The sequence below is a fragment of the Balaenoptera borealis genome (assembly GCF_965194805.1).
Source record: "Balaenoptera borealis genome assembly, chromosome: 4".
NCBI classification, from domain to species: Eukaryota; Metazoa; Chordata; class Mammalia; order Artiodactyla; family Balaenopteridae; genus Balaenoptera; species Balaenoptera borealis.
The window spans coordinates 5,644,690-5,663,255 of record NC_138861.1 but is presented as its reverse complement, the minus strand read 5'-3'; the positions used below and the strand labels follow the sequence as shown (position 1 = coordinate 5,663,255).

The 18,566-nt window shown below is 32.9% G+C and overlaps 1 protein-coding gene across 8 annotated transcripts in view; it reads left to right on the top strand.

The window, feature by feature from the left end:
- Nucleotides 1-18,566, top strand: part of FSTL5 (follistatin like 5) — a 771,595-nt gene that overhangs the window by 639,631 nt on the left and 113,398 nt on the right. For 6 of the 8 annotated variants that reach the window (XM_082391660.1, XM_082391659.1, XM_082391664.1 and 3 more), the window contains one exon: nucleotides 18,052-18,078. The exons of the other annotated variants lie outside the window; for them this stretch is intronic. In XM_082391660.1, the coding sequence (XP_082247786.1) occupies nucleotides 18,052-18,078 (27 nt within the window). The remainder of the gene's footprint in view (nucleotides 1-18,051; nucleotides 18,079-18,566) is intronic. 8 annotated transcript variants of the gene reach the window in all.

Genomic DNA, 18,566 nt, shown 5'->3' with positions numbered 1-18,566 from the left:
GCAGCCCTATAGAGGTTGGGAGCATCTGAGCTGTAAAACTGGCACAGCCAAGCTCCTTCCTTGGAACCACACTCAGCATCGTCTCAGCATCTCAGCATCAATCCCTTATAGCTGTGAACCGTGTCTGTGAGCACCTGTGCTTTACCTCCATTTATTTTGTGCATCCCTTAATAAGATGTGTCCTAAGGTAACTGCTTCTTCACTTTATAACATTTTGGTTTGTGAAAGGTTTCACAGGAACCTTCTACTTTTGGATAGTGGGGAAACCTGTACTTAGGTTCAAGAAGAGGTTAGAATTATCACTCAATGATTTTCTTAGAGTTCTCTGATATAGGGATTCTGTCAGAAAATGGTGTCAATGTGTGAAGAGTTAATAAAACAAATGTGCTCTTCAAATTCCCAGGCTCCCATATGAGGGGCTGAAGGGAGGTGCCTTCTTAACATTTTGTGAAATCTAATTGATGCCATACATTTTTATCAACTGTGTACAAAGAGCCCAGATTATACATCTGTGTGCCTATTATCCTCTGTTTGCCCAGATATCTGGGTTCTGATAAGAACTAATTGTTGTACGAATATGCCAGAAAGAGTGAGTCAGACAGTTTGATTACTGTTTATCTTCCTTATTTGCTTTATTTTCCAACTTTGTGTTCATTTCCATATTTGTGTTACATAGGAAATATAACTTTACATTTGAAACGTTATTAAATATGACATTTCTTAAAAGTCACTTTTCTAACTCATGCAGTAAAATTGTGTACCAATTTAAATACAATATCTTTCCCCTAAATTGATCTACTGTCTGTCTAATGCATACCTTTATAAATACTAAACTCTGGTATAAATAATAATAAAACTTTTGGAAACATTCTAACAATAGTACAATTTAAATAGAAAATAAATTATTAGTGAATAAAATATTTGTTTTTGTCTGAAACATATGCTTATAGAAAGTCAAAATGTGTTTCTAGATATAGTTTGGATTCAGAAGACTAAGATTATACCATACAGTAAAGAAAAAAGGTGTGTTATTTTCTAATGTAATTATTATAATGATATTCAAGTAAAGACTATATACATACATATACATATATATATCACATCCAATATTGTCTTAATTATGATTATACTAATATTAATATTAGAATATAATTTTAGGGGTATGTTTCAAAGGCAGAATAAACATCAGAAGAAAAAGTATGATTAGATTAAAATTAAGAAGTTCTATTCATAAGAATTTGCCCTCAAGATATTGTCTACCTAAAAAATTAATAAGAACTTAGTATCATAGATTGCTCAATAGATAGATAGATAGTTATAGATGAAACAAACCAAAGAAAACTAGGCAGTAGTTTTAAAAAGACTTTTCAGATAGAAGGAAAGATGAAGTGTCAATATATATTATGAAAAGATGTTAATCCTCATTAGTTTTCAAGGAAACACACTTTATAATCACAGAGAAATGCCATTTTACATCTATCAGAATACCAAAAATTAAAAACCTACAAAACACCAAGACTTGATGTGATTTGGAAAAATAGGGCTTATTATCAACTGCTAGAGGTAGTGTCAGTTTCACCTCCCTTTGGAAAGCACTTTAACATTATCTGTTAGGATTTGCATACGCCTTGGAACACAGCAATCACACATATTAGAGAAATATTGAATTGCCATACATTCAGAAGTTATTTAAGAAGAACCTGCCACGTACTTAATATTTTGCTATAATTTATTTTCATTTTTATTTGTCTTTTAATTACTTCCGTATTTCCATAGTAACTGAACTAACTTCATTTAAATACTTTTTATAATGGCTGTAATTTGATTTATGTAATTTAAATGTGTGTGAAGTTGTTACATTCCCAAGTGTGTGAATACTATTTCAAAATTAATCCAAACTTATTTATTTGTTTTCTAATGTCTATTAGAAAAGGGATATTTACAAAATTTATAAAATTAAGAGTTTTCATTGTAAGGCGAACAAAAAATCTACAGGGAACGATAGGTTTGTTCATTTGTGTTTTCACCTATGAAATATTCACTGAGGAAAGAACAAACATGCAAACAAACATGCTGCTAGCATATGGCTAGTACTGAATAAGACAACTCTGTACTTTCAGAAAGACTATAGTTTAATGCAGTTAGAAGTAAAGGACAGCTCTAATACATGGTAGAATAACATAATTGTTGTAACAGACATACAAGTCAAGTGGGATAGGATCTCAACCACAGAATCATCAAATTCCAACGGAGTTGAATTGCATAATGTTTATTGAGATGATGACATTTGAGCTAATATTTGGTGGCTGTAGCAATACCTCTACAGCTGGAGACTTAAAAGTATATCAACTCAGGGAAGAGTCATGAACCCACGTGGTGTGTTTTATTAACTTTGTGTAATATACTCGTAAAAAGATTTGCTGGGAATTTGCAATACATGGTGAGAATAAATTATTGGGTAGAACCAGATTAAGGGAGGTGTTGAACATTGTGAATAGAAAAAGTCAAATGAGGAGTCATTTACATGCTATGTTTCTGCAAAGGTAAAAATTCTTTTCTACATAGTCATTATCTAGTGTTTAGATAAATATCACAATAAGCATTTTTTGTTGCGTAACTCATTGTTAATATATAGTAGACATTTGAGTAATTTTTTTTTTTTTAACCTGAGCAGGATTAACCAAATTCAAATTGCCAACATGGTATATAAGACCAACAGTCTTTTATGTTGACTATTTAATCTCAAGACAGAATACGTGTTGTGCTGCTGGATACAACCCCTGTGAGCATTCAGTATGAGGTTGGACCGTCTTCCTCTACTCATCTTTTGAAAACTATTTTGCATAATGGCATTTCCCAAAAGATAGTGTTACTTGATTTATCAGCCTATTTGAGCTTCTAAGAAGAAAATGTTCATAAAATATTATTTTTAATAAATAATCATATTAAAATAGTCAAGGACTAAAATTATGTCTTAGGCTGCTTGTGCCTATTAATTTGTATCCATTAAATTAGAGCAAAGCTAACACTGAAAAGATTCTATTTTAATAATAGATAAGAGATAATCTACTGCTGACTTTATGCTTTTGTGGCCCCTGAGCAATGTTTACTTCATACCAATGGGTACAATGTTGGCCAGGACACAATTCTGGCTACAGAAACTAATCTGAAAACAGTTTGTTTGATATATAAATAAGTGGATACTCTGCTCATTAATTTGTTTTTAGAACATTATTATTCTACTCCAAACTATTTGATTAGACTCATATTTTTAGCACATGCTTGCTTTATTTTGCTTTTTTTAAATTAATTTTTATTGGAATGTAGTTGCTTTACAATGTTGTGTTAGTTTCCACTGTACAGCAAATTGCTTTCTTAAAATTATTAGAGAAATTAACTCAATTAGAGATATTGATAGAAATAAAATTTTAATGGCTCCAGTATTCTAAGGTACTTGGCACAGTGTCTAGCACATAATAAGGGCTCAGTAAATGTTTCTGATTACTGATACTGTTATTATTCTGCTTCAGTAATTTTAGTTTTAATTTTTTCTTAAATATATTGAACAATGGATAAAAATTATGTAAATGGTAAAAATGGGTAAAAGTGAAAAATGCTAGGAATAGGACTATTCAAGAAAGTGTTACAGATTAAATATTTTATATTTGTTTTTAACAGCAAACTATTTTGAGGTTCAGATTTACTTAGGAATTACTTATAACTTTATTAACATGTATCACAACTGGCGATTTCTTTACTCTTGTATCTTACATAGTCTGGTACTCCTGTGAAGATAAATTCCCTTCTTGAATCTCCTAGTCACATGAAAAATTGTATGCTCAAGTTGGAAAAAATGCCCTTGGAGCAAACATTTCAGAGTTTTATTCAAATCTGATCATTTTCCTTTGATGTTCTTTCTTGTAGAGTGTGGGAGAGGTAAGTTTCATACGGATTGTTAGTAAAAAATATATATACATATATAGGAGGGAAACCGTTTTTTTTTTTTTAAATCTTTATTGGAGTATAATTGCTTTACAATGGTGTGCTAGTTTCTGCTTTATAACAAAGTGAATCAGCTATACATATACTTATAAACCCATATCTCCTCCCTCTTGGGTCTCCCTCCCACCCTCCCTATCCCACCCCTCTAGGTGGTCACAAAGCACCGAGCTGATCTCCCTGTGCTATGCGGCTGCTTCCCACTAGCTATCTGTTTTACATTTGGTAGTGTATATAAGTCCATGCCACTCTCTCACCCAGCTTACCCTTCCCCCTCCCCATGTCTGTTATTTGTAGTGAGGTGGATGGACCTAGAGTCTGTCATACAGAGTGAAGTAAGTCAGAAAGAGAAAAACAAATACCATATGCTAATACATATATATAGGGAAACTGTTTTTATATCACATTCTGGAAGTCATGCCTGACTGCGTCTTATTTTCAAGAGTGAGCAATAATTAAAGGTTACACGTGTGGAGTCCCAGTGGTATCAGAAGGCTTCAGTTGAAAATGCTCTCCTGTTTCAGTGCCAGCGTTCACTCTTCCCACAGCACAGCTGGCTACACTACTGCTACTTGGCCTAGTTTATCTCTCTTCCTGTCACTTCTCTCTGAGCATCTTTGACCCCGTTCTCTTTTACTCTGTTGCAGTCACTGCAGCTGCTGGAGTATCACTGTTGTTTGTGCTGACCTTTTTCCAGTTCTGACAATGGAAGGAAGAAGGGCAGCTGGCATTGTTCTCTCTTACTAATACAGAATCTGTGTTGCGTGGGAGTGGGGATGGGAAAGGAGGGGAGAGAGGAAAGAATTAGAGGAGAACAGAATAGTTTATTCCTTTTTTTAATTTTTTTTGTAATTGAAGCATAGTTGATTTACAATATTGTGTTAGTTTCAGGTTGTAAAGCAACTATACCCCAATTTAAAAAATAGTTTGTTCCTTTTATGATTTTCCACCATTTGTTTCTCCAGTGTAACAGTTTGAAGTAGCAGCTCCCAGGAGTAGCAATAAGGTTTCAAATTAAGAAGACGATACACGTTAAAGTAATATGGGTAGTAACTCCAAATTTCTAATCTTAATGTGTAGTGGTGGTTTCTTTACCTGGTTTTAGACACTGATGTCACTTCTTCATGTTTTAATTTTCCCTTCTAACGTGATGAGGAAGAATTTTGTTTCTCAATCTCATCTTCAGGCATTTAAAACCAGGGATGACAGTGTCCCACAGAGAAGGCTTTAGGCTCCTGAAAGATTCGGGATTTAAAATCAGGTAGCGTTATGACCAAGAATTTTAATGGGACAACGTAAGAAGCATAGAAAAAACAAAAACGAACAAACAAAAAACTGTGGATGACTTCACACATTTTTCTGGTTTCACTATATTGTCATCCCTCTTTAAATACACTATTGAATCTTTTTTTTTACTTTCAAATTTAAAAAAATTAACAATTTTTAAGGTTACTTTCCATTTATAGTTATTACAAAATATTGATTATATCCCCTGTGATGTACAATACACCCTTGAGCCTATCTTACACCCAATGGTTTGTGCCTCTCACTTCCCCACCGCTATGTTGCCTCTCCCCACTGGTAACGACGAGTTTGTTCTCGATATCTGTGAGTCTGCTTCTTTTTGGTTATATTCACTAGTTTGTTGTATTTTTTAGATTCCACATATAAGTGACATCATACAGTATTTGTCTTTCTCTGTCTGACTTATTTCACTTAGCATAATGCCTTCCAAGTCCATCAATGTTGCTGAAAATGGCAAAATTTCATTCCCTTTATGGCTGAGTACTATTCCATTGTATATATACACCACATCCAGTCAGCTGTTGATGGACACTTAGGTTGCTTCCATATCTTGGCAACTGTAAATAATGATGCTATGAACATTGGGGTGCATGTATCTTTTCGAATTCCTTTTTGCTTTTTGTGGATATATACCTGGGAGTGGAATTGCTGGGTTGTTTTGTAGTTCTGTTTTTAGTTTTTTGAGAAATCTCTGTACAGTTCTCCAGAGTAGCTGCACCAATTCACATTCCCACCAACAGTGCACAAGGGTTCCCTTTTCCCCACATCCTCGCCAATATTTGTTATTTTTGTTCCTTTTGATGATAGCCTTTCTGACAAGTGTGAGTTAATATCTCACTGTGGTTTTGATTTGCATTTCCCTCATGACTAGAGACGCTGAGCATCTTTTCATGTGCCTGTTGGCCACCTGCATGTCTTCTTTGGAAAATTATCTATTCAATTCTTCTGCCCATGTTTTAATGTGGTTGCTTTTTGTTTTTTGTTTGTTTGTTTTGATGTTGAGTTGTATGAACTGTTTTTATATGTTGTATATTAATCCCTAATCGGTCATATCATTTGCAAATTAAAACACCATGAGTCTCACTTCCTTCATCTAAATAATATGTTTTTAAAACAGGTAGGTAAATTATAATAACTAGGGACCTCCCTGGTGGTCCAGTGGTTAAGACTTCATCTTCCAATGCAGGGGATGTGGGTTTGAGCCCTGGTTGGGGAGCTAAGATCCCACAGGCCTCGCAGCCAAAAAACCAAACATAAAACAGAAGCAGTACTGTAACAAATGCAATAAAGACTTTAAAAAATGGTCCACATCAAAAAAATATTTTTAAAAATCCTAATAACTAGGATACATCAAGAATTTTAGGAAAACAGAGTAGTAAGTGACAGTGCCCTGAAAAGTTGAGAACCTAACAGCTTATGATGTCATTTTAGGCAGGACCTGCCATTTGCTCTCCACTAATGTGAGCAAAACAAAGAGACTAACGTCTTTTGAGTAAATACTACTTTCAGAATTATGTCAGACAGAAGAAAAATTATCCCAGAAAAAATAGTAAGAGAGACATCAGGCTAACATTGAATTGGCCTAATCCTATTCAACAAATGACTCAATGAACAAGTTGGATGTGCTGTGTACAGCTAACTCATCTTGGGACCATCAGGATATTTTGTAATTTAAGATCACAAGTTCTTCCATGACTAAGCTGAAATTCCTTTATGAATGTCATTATTAGTTTGTAATTCTCCAATTAACATTTTTACATCAAAATTCTTACTATATAACACATATCTGGGTTCTCTATCATAAAACTGTATGAGAACAAAGACGTATTTAAGGTACTTTGGGGAAGAAAATTTCAGTTCTAGGGTTAGCCATCCTTCTAATCCACAATACGTGACCTTATTGCTATAGGATGGGGATTTAACAGATTGAGAATGTCAGGTTTCACATTATTGTTTAACAGTGCTGAGCCTGGAACTATTGTGTAAAAGCAAATCAAAAGCAATATGGAATTCACTTTAATCAACACAGTGTAAACACTTGAACCAATTTTAAAAAGCAAATTGAATTTACTATGGAACTTGCCATTGGCCTGCTAATAAGGCTTTTCATATTTGAGAAAGAATGTCTGAAGAGGCATGTAAATATCTGTTCCTCCACACTGTGTACACTCAAATGTTATACTATTTCTCTGCATTACAAGACAAGATATATAAGCCATATTACTACTGCAAGTTGCTTCATTTTTGAGTCATAATTTAAAGTTCTTATCTTTGAAGTTATGTTTATATGTATGTTTAGCAAAAATACATATTCATTTTCAAAAAATATATGTGCACTTATGTATATAAACATATGTGTTGTGTGTGTACATACACTAGTGTGTTTGTGTATGTGTGTGTGCACATGCCAGGCACTGTTCTAAGCAACTGAACATTTTTAGCTCATTGAATGCTCATAAAATCTTCATACTGCCTGATTTTCTGTTCTATGTCATGCAATTTCTTTAGAAATCTGTTCCAAGAAGAAGTTAACCTCTGTTAACTTATAATCAGCTTGTTTTATGAGACATTATGTCATCTTCTACATGAACACTTTCCCAGGCAGTGTAAAGTCCAATATATTTTTAAATCTTGTGATAACTAGAAATTTCCAATGCTAAGGTTATGGCCTACTTCAGTGATTATGTTGTTTAGGTGTCTGCTGACTTTCATTGTCCTGTTTTATATCTATTTTATAATGTCTTTAGAGATAAGCAAATGTAACCGAATTATAAACTATATATTTAACCAGAATGCCTTAAATATCATGATATTTAATGCATTTGTGGATTGTAATTGTAATGTGTAATTTCCCTCACAAAATATTTATCTAAAAATCTTCACTTATCTGAATGATAAATAACTTTTTAATGTAGCCAGTTTCCTTCAGAGAATGGATATCTTTTATTTTATACCATGTTTAAATATAATTAGATCTATATGTTAACATTGTATGTAATATAAATATATTAAATATGTATATTTGAATACATATCAAATAGTGGAGAGTTCAGAATATGAGAGGAGGGATAAAAATTGCTAGAAATAACACCCTTTTATGAAAACTGATGTTCATTGCTACAGCTTTAAAGTCTAACATCTTTAATTATTTCTTTGCTCATATGCTAATTAACATCCAAGTAGTCTTCCATTTTTCTAATAATTTTGTTCTCTCAAATGATAATAAAGAGAATCCTCTGGTAGCCCTAATGATAGGTTAGAATATACTTTTATGCAACTTTTTTTTTTTTTGGCTGCCTCTCTGTTAATTTAATTTCTATAGGTATGATGATCTTGAGTTCTGCTTAGGAGATATATATATATATATATATATATATATATATATATATATAACATTATGTGCCACGTACTACTTAAAATGTGTTATAATCATTTTATTTTTCAAATTCTCTAATTCACCATGTGGTGTATTTTCTAGATGAGGAAGTCAAAGCAAAAGAGGAAGTAACTTTGCTTGCCATCTACCTAAAATAGCAGGGTGTATAAGTGAATTAGAAGGCAAAGTTGTTCTCTTATATATCTGTAGCTAATTACCCACAGTTGTTTAATACTGTCACTGTTTATTGTTTATCATGTAAAAACCACAGCCAGTCATTTGTGTGAAGAATTCTCAAAATCGAGTCGCTTCCTGACAGTAGTAGGCTTAGAATTTCTATATTAAGAGAAGCTTAGGTCTTGGCAATCTGGCTAAGAGGGAGTTAGATTTTCTCTATGTTTCCTTAGTAAGCAGTCTGTTACACTAACATTGTGTGGTGTCCAACATGGTCCTAATGTTCCTCCTCTTCTGTTTCACTCACCCTTGTAGTCTCTTCCCACATTGAAACAGATCAGGTCTCTATCATAAATAAAGTAGGATACAGGAGAAGGTGTATGGCTTTTGAAGATGGTTCATGAAGGGCATTATGGCTCTGCCTTGCTCTCTTGGATCACTTATTATGGAGAAAGCCAACTGCCAGCATAGGGGGACACTTAAGCAGCCTTGGGGTGAGTCCCAGGAGTAAACTGAGACCTTCTGCCAACAGCTGGCACCAAATTCCCAGCCAGTCAAGTGAACCTGCATGGAAGTGGATCTTCCAGCCCAAGTCAAGCCTGCAGATGACTGAAGCCTCATGAGAAACCCTAAGCCAGAACGCCCCCCCGGCCAAAAAACCTCCATAAAGACATAAATGCTTTTTGTTGTTTTAAGCCGCTGAGCTTGACATACTTTCTTACTCATCATGTTATAACCACTGCAGACACTATGCTTACTTGGTTTGGCATTGGAAGGAAAGATGGGTACCATTTTCATTTGTTTCAGGCGATGGCTTAAATCTTTGACATGGGAATAATTCTTTTAAAAAAAAAATATTGAAGTATAGTTGATTTACAATCTTGTGTTGAATGTCTGCTGTACAGCAAAGTGACTCAGTCATATATATATATATATATATATATATATATATATATATATATATATGAACTGTTTCCATGTCTTGGCTATTGTAAATAGTGCTGTTATGAACATAAGGATGCATGTATCTTTTCAAATTATAGTTTTGTCTGGATATATGCACAGGAGTGGGATGGTTGGATCATATGACAACTCTATTTTTAGTTTTTTGTTCCATACTGTTTTCCATAGTGGCTTCAACAATTTACAAACCCACCAACAGTGTAAGAGGGTTCCTTTTTCTCCAAACCCTCTCCAGCATTTATTATTTGTAGATTTTTAAAAGATAGCTATTCTGACTGATGTGAGGTGGTACCTCATTGTTGCTTTGATTTGCATTTCTCTAATAATTAGTGTTGATGAATATCTTTGCATGTGCCTATTGGCCATCTGTATGTCTTCTTTGGAGACATATCTATTTAGGTCTTCTGTCCATTTTTTGATTGGCTTCTTTGTTTTTTTGTTATTGAGTTATAGGAGCTGTTTGTATAGTTTGCAAATTAAGCCCTTGATGGTTGCATCATTTGCAAATATTTTCTCCCAGTCCGTAGGTTGTCTTTTCGTTTTGTGGTTTCCTTTGCTGTGCAAAGCTTATAAGTTTGATTAGGTCCATTTGTTTATTTTTGCTTTTATTTCTATTGCTTTGGGAGACGGATCTGAGAAAACATTGTTATGATTTATGTTGGGGAATGATTTGCCTATGTTTTCTGTTAGGAGTTTTATGGTGTCTTGTCTTATATTTAAGTCTCCAAGCCATTTTGAGTTTATTTTCGTGTATGGTTTGAAGATGTGTTCTAACCTCAGTGATTTACATTTGGCTGTTCAACTTTCCCAACACCACTTGCTGAAGACACCGTCTTTTCTCCATTGTATATTTTTGCCTCCTTTGTCGAAGATTAATTGTCCATAGGTGTGTAAGTTTATTTCTGGACTCTTTATTCTCTTCCATTCATCCGTATATCTGTTTTTGTGCCAGTACCATGCTGTTTTGATTACTGTAGCTTTGTTGTATTGTCTGAAGTCTAGGAGGGTTATGCCTCCAGTTTTGTTCTTTTTGCTCATGATTGCTTTGGCAATTCTGGGTCTTTTAGTGTTCCATATACATTTTAGGAGTATTTGTTCTAGTCCTGTGAAATATGTCACAGGTTTTTTTTAATAGGTATTACATTAAATCTGTAGATTGCTTTGGGTAATATGGCCATTTTAACAATATTAATTCTTCCAATCCAAGAGCACTGGATATCTTTCCATTTCTTTAAATCATCTTCAATCTCCTTTATCTGTTTTTATAGTTCTCAGCATATAAGTTTTTCACCTCCTTGGTGAGGTTCATTCTTATTTTATTTTTTTTGATGTGATTGTAAAAGGGATTGTTTGTTTACATTCTCTTTCTGATATTTAATTTTTAGTGTAAAGAAATGAAACCAATTTCTGTATGTTAGTCTTGTATCCTGCTACCTTGTTGAATTCATTTATCAGTTCTACTATTTTGTGTGGAGTCTTTAGGTTTTTCTATATATATTACCACATCATCTGTGTATAATGACAGTTTTACCTCTTGACATGGGAATAATTCTTACATTGTCTTGGTTTCAATCTGACTCACTTTGTTGCCAGGAGTAGACTCTCTCTCTTTGGTTAAGTATAGGTTATTTTTAAATGGATGCGAATGTTGAACTGGCAATGTGAAGCAGTCAGAGATGTATCTGCATTCAGAACCCAGAAACCAACTTTACATAGTCAGACAACGGCTGAGACTCTTGCTTCTCCCATGGGTTGCATAGGTCTTCCTCCTGTTCACATCTAATTGATTCCTGATCTGCATGAGCACAAATTATCACAGCCCTAATTCTATGTCATGGTGCCTTTTACTATGCATTCTTACAATTCCAGTTCTCTGTACTCTTGGCTTTCTAACATGATTTCTTGATTCAAATTACACCCCCAAAAGAATATTATTATCGTATGTCATCACTTCATAGAATTTAAAACCATGGAGTCATGGCTAGTTTCAGGTTGTAGGCTTTAATGTAAGCTTGGCACTATAGCCTAATCAGCTAATTCTAGACACTAGGTTGGGAATCTGTAGTCTTGAGAGAATCGTCTTCAGTCAGTGCTAAAAGAGTGACAGTTTCACTTAAAAGTGGCTTTGAATTTGGCATATGGCAGGCAGTGTATTTGGCATATCTTATATAGTTTCCATCCCCAAAATAGTATGTTTTAATGTCTCATTTCCTTCTCCATATGTACATTCAAAGAAATTTCAGCTACCATGACACTAACCACACATTTTTTCAGATACATTAAATTTTTATCTATATTTTCTTTTGCCATTGCCCTTTTTCATTTGCCTTCTGAAGTTAAGTCAATTTTTTAAGCCCAAATGGAGAAACAGTCAATAACACATCTAGCTAAAATGTTACACTTACATAAATGTAGCTTATCAGAAAATGTTTTGCACTGGTGCCAGCCTTACACTTTCAGACAAAGACAAGGATGAGCAAAAAACTTATTTAGTTGAAAGGCCAAGCAATTTACACATGAGTAGCCAAGAAAAATAGCTGTTCAGTGCTATAGCATGCTGCTCCGTAGTTAACTATGTAATTGTTTTTGCTTATGTAATATTCACCCTCCACATGTGTTTTCTCATAGAGACAGCATACTTAATATGGCATCCATCATTTGAATATAATTGCAAGTCCCTAATTTACAAAATAAAGCAATTTACGAAAAGAGCATTAATAAAAGTTCCTGGTGTCTATGCATCTGTTCCATTGAACCACATTTTCATTATAAGACATATGTTATCTTCAAAAAGAAATTTACATTTCTGTTAAGTTGTGGATAAGTATTGAATACTGGAGTTCTGTAACTTTGAGGTTTTCATTATCTAATTATAAATGAAAGATTTCAGGACAGATAATGTAGGTATGGTACATTATGGAAGGCCACAGATGTTTCACAGGATTCCATATGTAGAGAAAAAGAGTCATTTAACCCAACTCCTGGTTCCAGACAGGCTAACTATAGATAAAAGCTAAGTTGGATCTTAAAGGACAATTAAGGTCAAGTTAGGTGAAGAATTTTGGTGAGGCTATTCATGCAAATGTAATACATGTGTAACAATGAAGAGATTCAAAATGACTTGATGTTTGGATTGTGACTTTAGGATGACACAGGCATATCATGGAAGACCATATGTGCTATGCTAAAGATTTTGAGCTTACACACACACACACACACATACACACAAACACAGATACATGCATTATGTTTTTAAGCAAATGAGTGGCATCATCAAGCCTGCATTTATTATAGGTTGCTGTTTATATTTTATGAAGAATAAATTAATGTGACAAAATAGAGTTATTCTAATCTACAAGCAGCTATTAAAAGTGTAAAAATTATCAAAGTTACATCCCAATAGATAAGCGATTAAGGATATAAATAGAGGAAAGTTTTATTTATATATGTGCAAGCAGAGTCAATATAATTTAAAAGCAAACTAATATATGTAAGAGATAGTATTTATTCACACTTGGTAAGCTTGCACACACATGCATGCTCATACACACATACACATTAATAGTCCACCTTGAGTGTGGTGGGATGAATACTTTCCTGGACAGCTGGTGGTACTGACAGCAACCTTTCAGAAATCTACCTGGCAACAGGTGTCAATGGCTTTGAACATAGCCAGACATCTTGTACAGCTGTATGCTAATGGAAATAAGTAGCTAGAAAGAGGGTCACTGCAGTGCGCACACACACGTACACGTACATATACATGCATACATCTATATGACTGATCGACCAAAAATATTTATTGAGTCCCTATCACTTATACTAGTCTTTGATTTAGGTACTAGGTTTAAGGTGACAAACAATGAACAATTGTATTTTTAAAAAGTAGAAATCCATATGATGGAATAGTGCACAGTGATTAAGATTAGACTAGCCAGGTTATGATAAGTGAATTTTTATCTGTCACATATTTATATATTGTGTCAGAAACTCCCCCTTTCATGTACACATTTATGTAAAAATTAGAAAAATAATGAAAAGTCATATAAGGAAAATAGACTTGGTTATTTTACCTGTGTAATTGAATTCAAAGTATTTTTTTAATGTAATGCACATTCTGACTTTGTACAATAAATATATAAAACACGTTCTAAACAGACAATAACAATACATGACATTTTTAAATTAAGTATTTTCAGAATAAATTTTATCTTTATAAGATTTATTCTCTTGATCTAGGAATAATATAGTGTCCCATCTAGTGTACTTTTAGTGAATGTTACACTTGATTTGCTATATTTTTTATATTTTAGTAAATCGTTGATATATTATACTTTGAGGCTATTGTAAATGAAATCTTCTATTGTATCTTCTAATTCTTACATAAGAATATAGAATTTGGGGGTATTTAGCTTATGTCTTGTCACCTAACTGAATCCTCTTGCAATTTTTATGTGTAATTTTAATTTAACCTTTGTGACTCATTTTAGCTTCAAATTTTGATTATTTTATTTACAAGTTTACATGCTTATATAATTTATATTTGTTTCTGGGCTTAATAAAGTGGTTCATCAAAATAAATTTCTAATTAATTTTTAACATTTAACAAACACATTTATATTAATATAAAATATGCCTCTACTCTTAGTTTGCCAGGTTACTAAGAGTATATTACACTTAGTAATATGTGATACATTTCATCAGGTTACGTTTTTAAATTTAAATTATATTTGTCATTCTCATTTGATATTCTAATATATTATATCAGATGAATTGATTTCTTAACTAAATTTCTACCAAATCCTTTTTTCATTCCAAGAGGATTCCTGTCTATGATCAAACTTTTAATATCCTGGTGAATTTCACTTGCATTTTATTTGTCATTTTTGTCATTAGTGAAAGTATCCTGTAATTCTCTTTGCTTTGCTACTATTATCACTTATTGGCATCCCTTTTGCTGACTTTCCAAACTGAATGGGAATGTTTTCATCTTGATCTATATTCTAACAACACTGAATACAACTGGAATTATATAATTCTTGAAAGTAAGTACTTTTTATAGAAGCCTTAGACTCTAAGAGCATCTTGGGAAGAAACTATTTTTAAAAGTGGTTTAATTAGCACCATGGTTATTTTTATTCAAATTTCTTCTTTACGTTCAGTTTGGATATTTATAGTTCCTTGGAATTTTTATGATATAGAGATTATCAAATTTATTACCAAAAGATTCTACATTAATTTAAAATTATCATAGCTACAAACATTTCTTCTTTCTTCCCTCTTTCCCGACTTCCCATCTCCTCCTCTTTCTACTTTTTTCCTCTCTCTCTCTCTCCCTCCCTCATATATTTTGTTCAGTGATACATTAATTAAGCCTATGCATTATCTTTTGGCCAAAAGTCTTTGGGTCTACATATTGAATTTTATTTTTGCATTTTTGTTGTTTTATATGAATTATGATTATATTTGATTTTTTTAATATTTAATTTGTTGAAGAATTTAGTGGGTTAAAATACTTGTAATACATTTTCATATTTGCTTTATTGTTGTCAGAAAAAGTCTTAACAATTTATGATTATTGGAATATACCTACAGAATACAGAAAAATTTTCTATTTTCCAGTTACTTTGTGACTACTCTTGATTATCTTTCAAGAAAACTTGAAAACACTTCCTGTTTTTATCACAGAACATTCATTATGAAAACACTAATTTAGTCATAATAACTGTATTATTGAAACTTTGTGTTTTTTCCCTTCATTTTTCAAATACCAAAGGTGATGAATTAAAGAAGCAGAATATGATGGTTGGTTTATAAATTTTGTATCTAGTCCTAATAATTTTGCTTCATATTTTAATACTATGTTTTTAGTTTATATAATTTTAAATTCATTATATAGTGCTTTGAATTTTACCTTATCTGGTATTAATATTACAAACCATGTATTTTTGGTACTTTCTCATAAATGATTGCATGTCTTAAAAATATCTGCCGTTAGTCCTTTAAAATAGCAGTGCTTGCGAATTCCCTGGCAGCCCAGTGGTTAGGACTCTGTGCTCTCAATGCTGAGGGGCCTGGTTCAATCCCTGGTCAGGGAACTAAGATCCTACAAGTGGCAGGACGAAATAATAAGAATAATAATAAAATAGCAGTGCTTTGACATACCCACTAGGGTTTGTACATGCTTTTCCTGTGTCTGGGAGTCTGATTCCTACAACCCTCCCTGGGTTCCTCTTCTTCATGTTTCAGACTTCACCTTCGCCATCACCATTAAGGACGTTTCCCCCAGTTTCACTGATCATGCCTAATCCACTCGTTAAAATCATTCACATTACTGTGTTCCTTTCTTTCATAACATATTAAATTTGTAATTTTGAAATTACATGATTTGAATCCAGTTTTTTTTTTTTTTTTTTCCCCTCAACTAGTGTATAAATTCGATTAGCACAGAGCCTGGGTCTGTTTTATTCTGTGTATGGTAGCGCTGAATACAATGCCTGGCACACGATTGGCACACCATATTCCATTGGTGGATATATGAGGAAACATAGGTCTACTTACCTTTGTTTATAAGCCGGAAAAATAAAATTCGTCTAATCATGGCTCCATCTTTCCTGAGCCTACAGAAGAAAATTTAATCTCCTGTGCACCATGTAATATAAAAGACTTTCTTGACCTTGTCAGGGTCAAATTCTCCAGCTGTATCTTCTATCAGTTTTGCCCTCCAAATATATCCAATTACTTAAATTTCGCTGAATACGTTATAACGTTTCCCGTTGATATACCTTGAACATCTCATGCCTCCTGCACCCGACATCCCCTTGTAAGCTTGGGTGGCATTATCTTGCTCGAGCATCAGCAGCCCAATGAAGTGGTCCCTCCACTGCCCAGCTTCTGCCACTTGAAGGTGACTATCCCGTCCTGCCCCTTGCCACCGAACCTGATATTTGTTTCTTTAATTGCACTTATCACATGCTTATAATCATTTTTAGCATGGTTCTCTCCTTTCTCAGGTCCATGTTCTCTCCTTGTGACTAGGATCTGTCCTCTTACATATTCATTCCAAGCACACCATAGGCAACAAGAACAGCAGCACAAAATGTGCTGAAGGGATGCAAGTACCATGAATGCATATTTGAATAAATATTCCTAAAGAATTAAAAATGCCAAGAATCTCAAAAAAATGCTTACTCTACAAAAAAGTATTTTTTATACTATGGTAGGTGCTGAAGACTGCATGACTTGGACCTCCACCCTCCAGCTAGGAGTGCTAGATTCCAGTCTTGGCTCTGGTACACTGACGATCAGGGTTTAGTTTTAGAAAAGTGATTATGTTTAATATGGTTAACATATGCAGGAAGTAATTAGATGCGGATGAGCTCTTCCTTTAGTTACATTTTCTTTTCGCCAATATTATTCTGCTTTGAAAGTATATAAGTACACCTGAAACTAATAGAATTGTAAATCAACTATACTTCAAAAAAAGAGAAATTATATAGAATTAGATAAATTTGGATTAGTAAGGGAATCAGGCATTTGGTTGAGAATATGTTTAATTGGTATTTTTCTTTATTTCTGTCTTAATACTTTAACTCTATGTTGATTTAGTCCCTATACAGTATTTAATAAACCTATTGTCCAGGAATAATTTAATATGAAGCATTATTGTGCATTGAAATAAACAAGATATATTTAGATATATTTTATTATGCTGGCTTAAAAAGTGAAAGCATATACTACTTAAAAATAGGCTATTTCTGCGTTCAAAATCCTGTATTTATAAGAACTCATCTTGCTCAGGAATATTGCATATTATGTTGAAGCATTACTTATAATTATTGAGAATTCTAAAATTATAACTGTTTCAATTAGTAACTTTTAACTAAGCTGTCAAATAAATAGTCTTTATTAATGTGTGTTCTAAAGATATGTTTTATTAAAATTAACTTAAATATCCCATTATTTTCAGTGATACATAAATTTTTTTTTGTTTATTAACGAAATCTTTATTCCAAAGAAGAATTGGCTATTTCAAGACATGAATAGAACATTATTATACTCCCAGCATTTTACTGTTTTATTAATATAGATCGTTGAGTTCATCCTCACTATTTTTATGTGCATGTTCTGTCTTAGAGATTGTGACCTCTTTCATAGTTATTTATATTACTATGTAATTGAATCACTCTTTACTCATTTTTATTTTTCTCCTTTTTCTTTTAAACATGCTGCAGTAGCTAACATATTATGGAGAGAAGAAGGTAGTAAATTCCATTATTTTTTATATTATTGTGATTATTTTGCTTAACTTTTAGATGTATTGACTATCAGTTCTAATAATTGCCTTATTCATTTTTATTTTGACTCAATATTTTTATTTGATCATAAATCAACATTATTCTGTAAACCTGCTACCATTAAACATATTTATAACTCCTCATCAGCCTGATTTATTTTTGATATATAATCAGGAAGTCATATTACAATATATGGAAATGCTTTTAAGAGTATAAAATTAAAATTAGTTAAATAAATGAAAGCAAGCTTAAACATAATTTATGTAATAAACCATGATTTAGATTAGAAAAAGAAAAATTATAAAAACTATTGCCTTATGAAGGGACTATAATAAATTATTTAAGAAAATGGGTTATAAACTTGAAGGACATGGATTCAAATCCATTCTGCACCGCTATGTAACCTAGGGCTTTTTTATGTCACAAATTCCTTATCTCAAAAATAAGGGTAG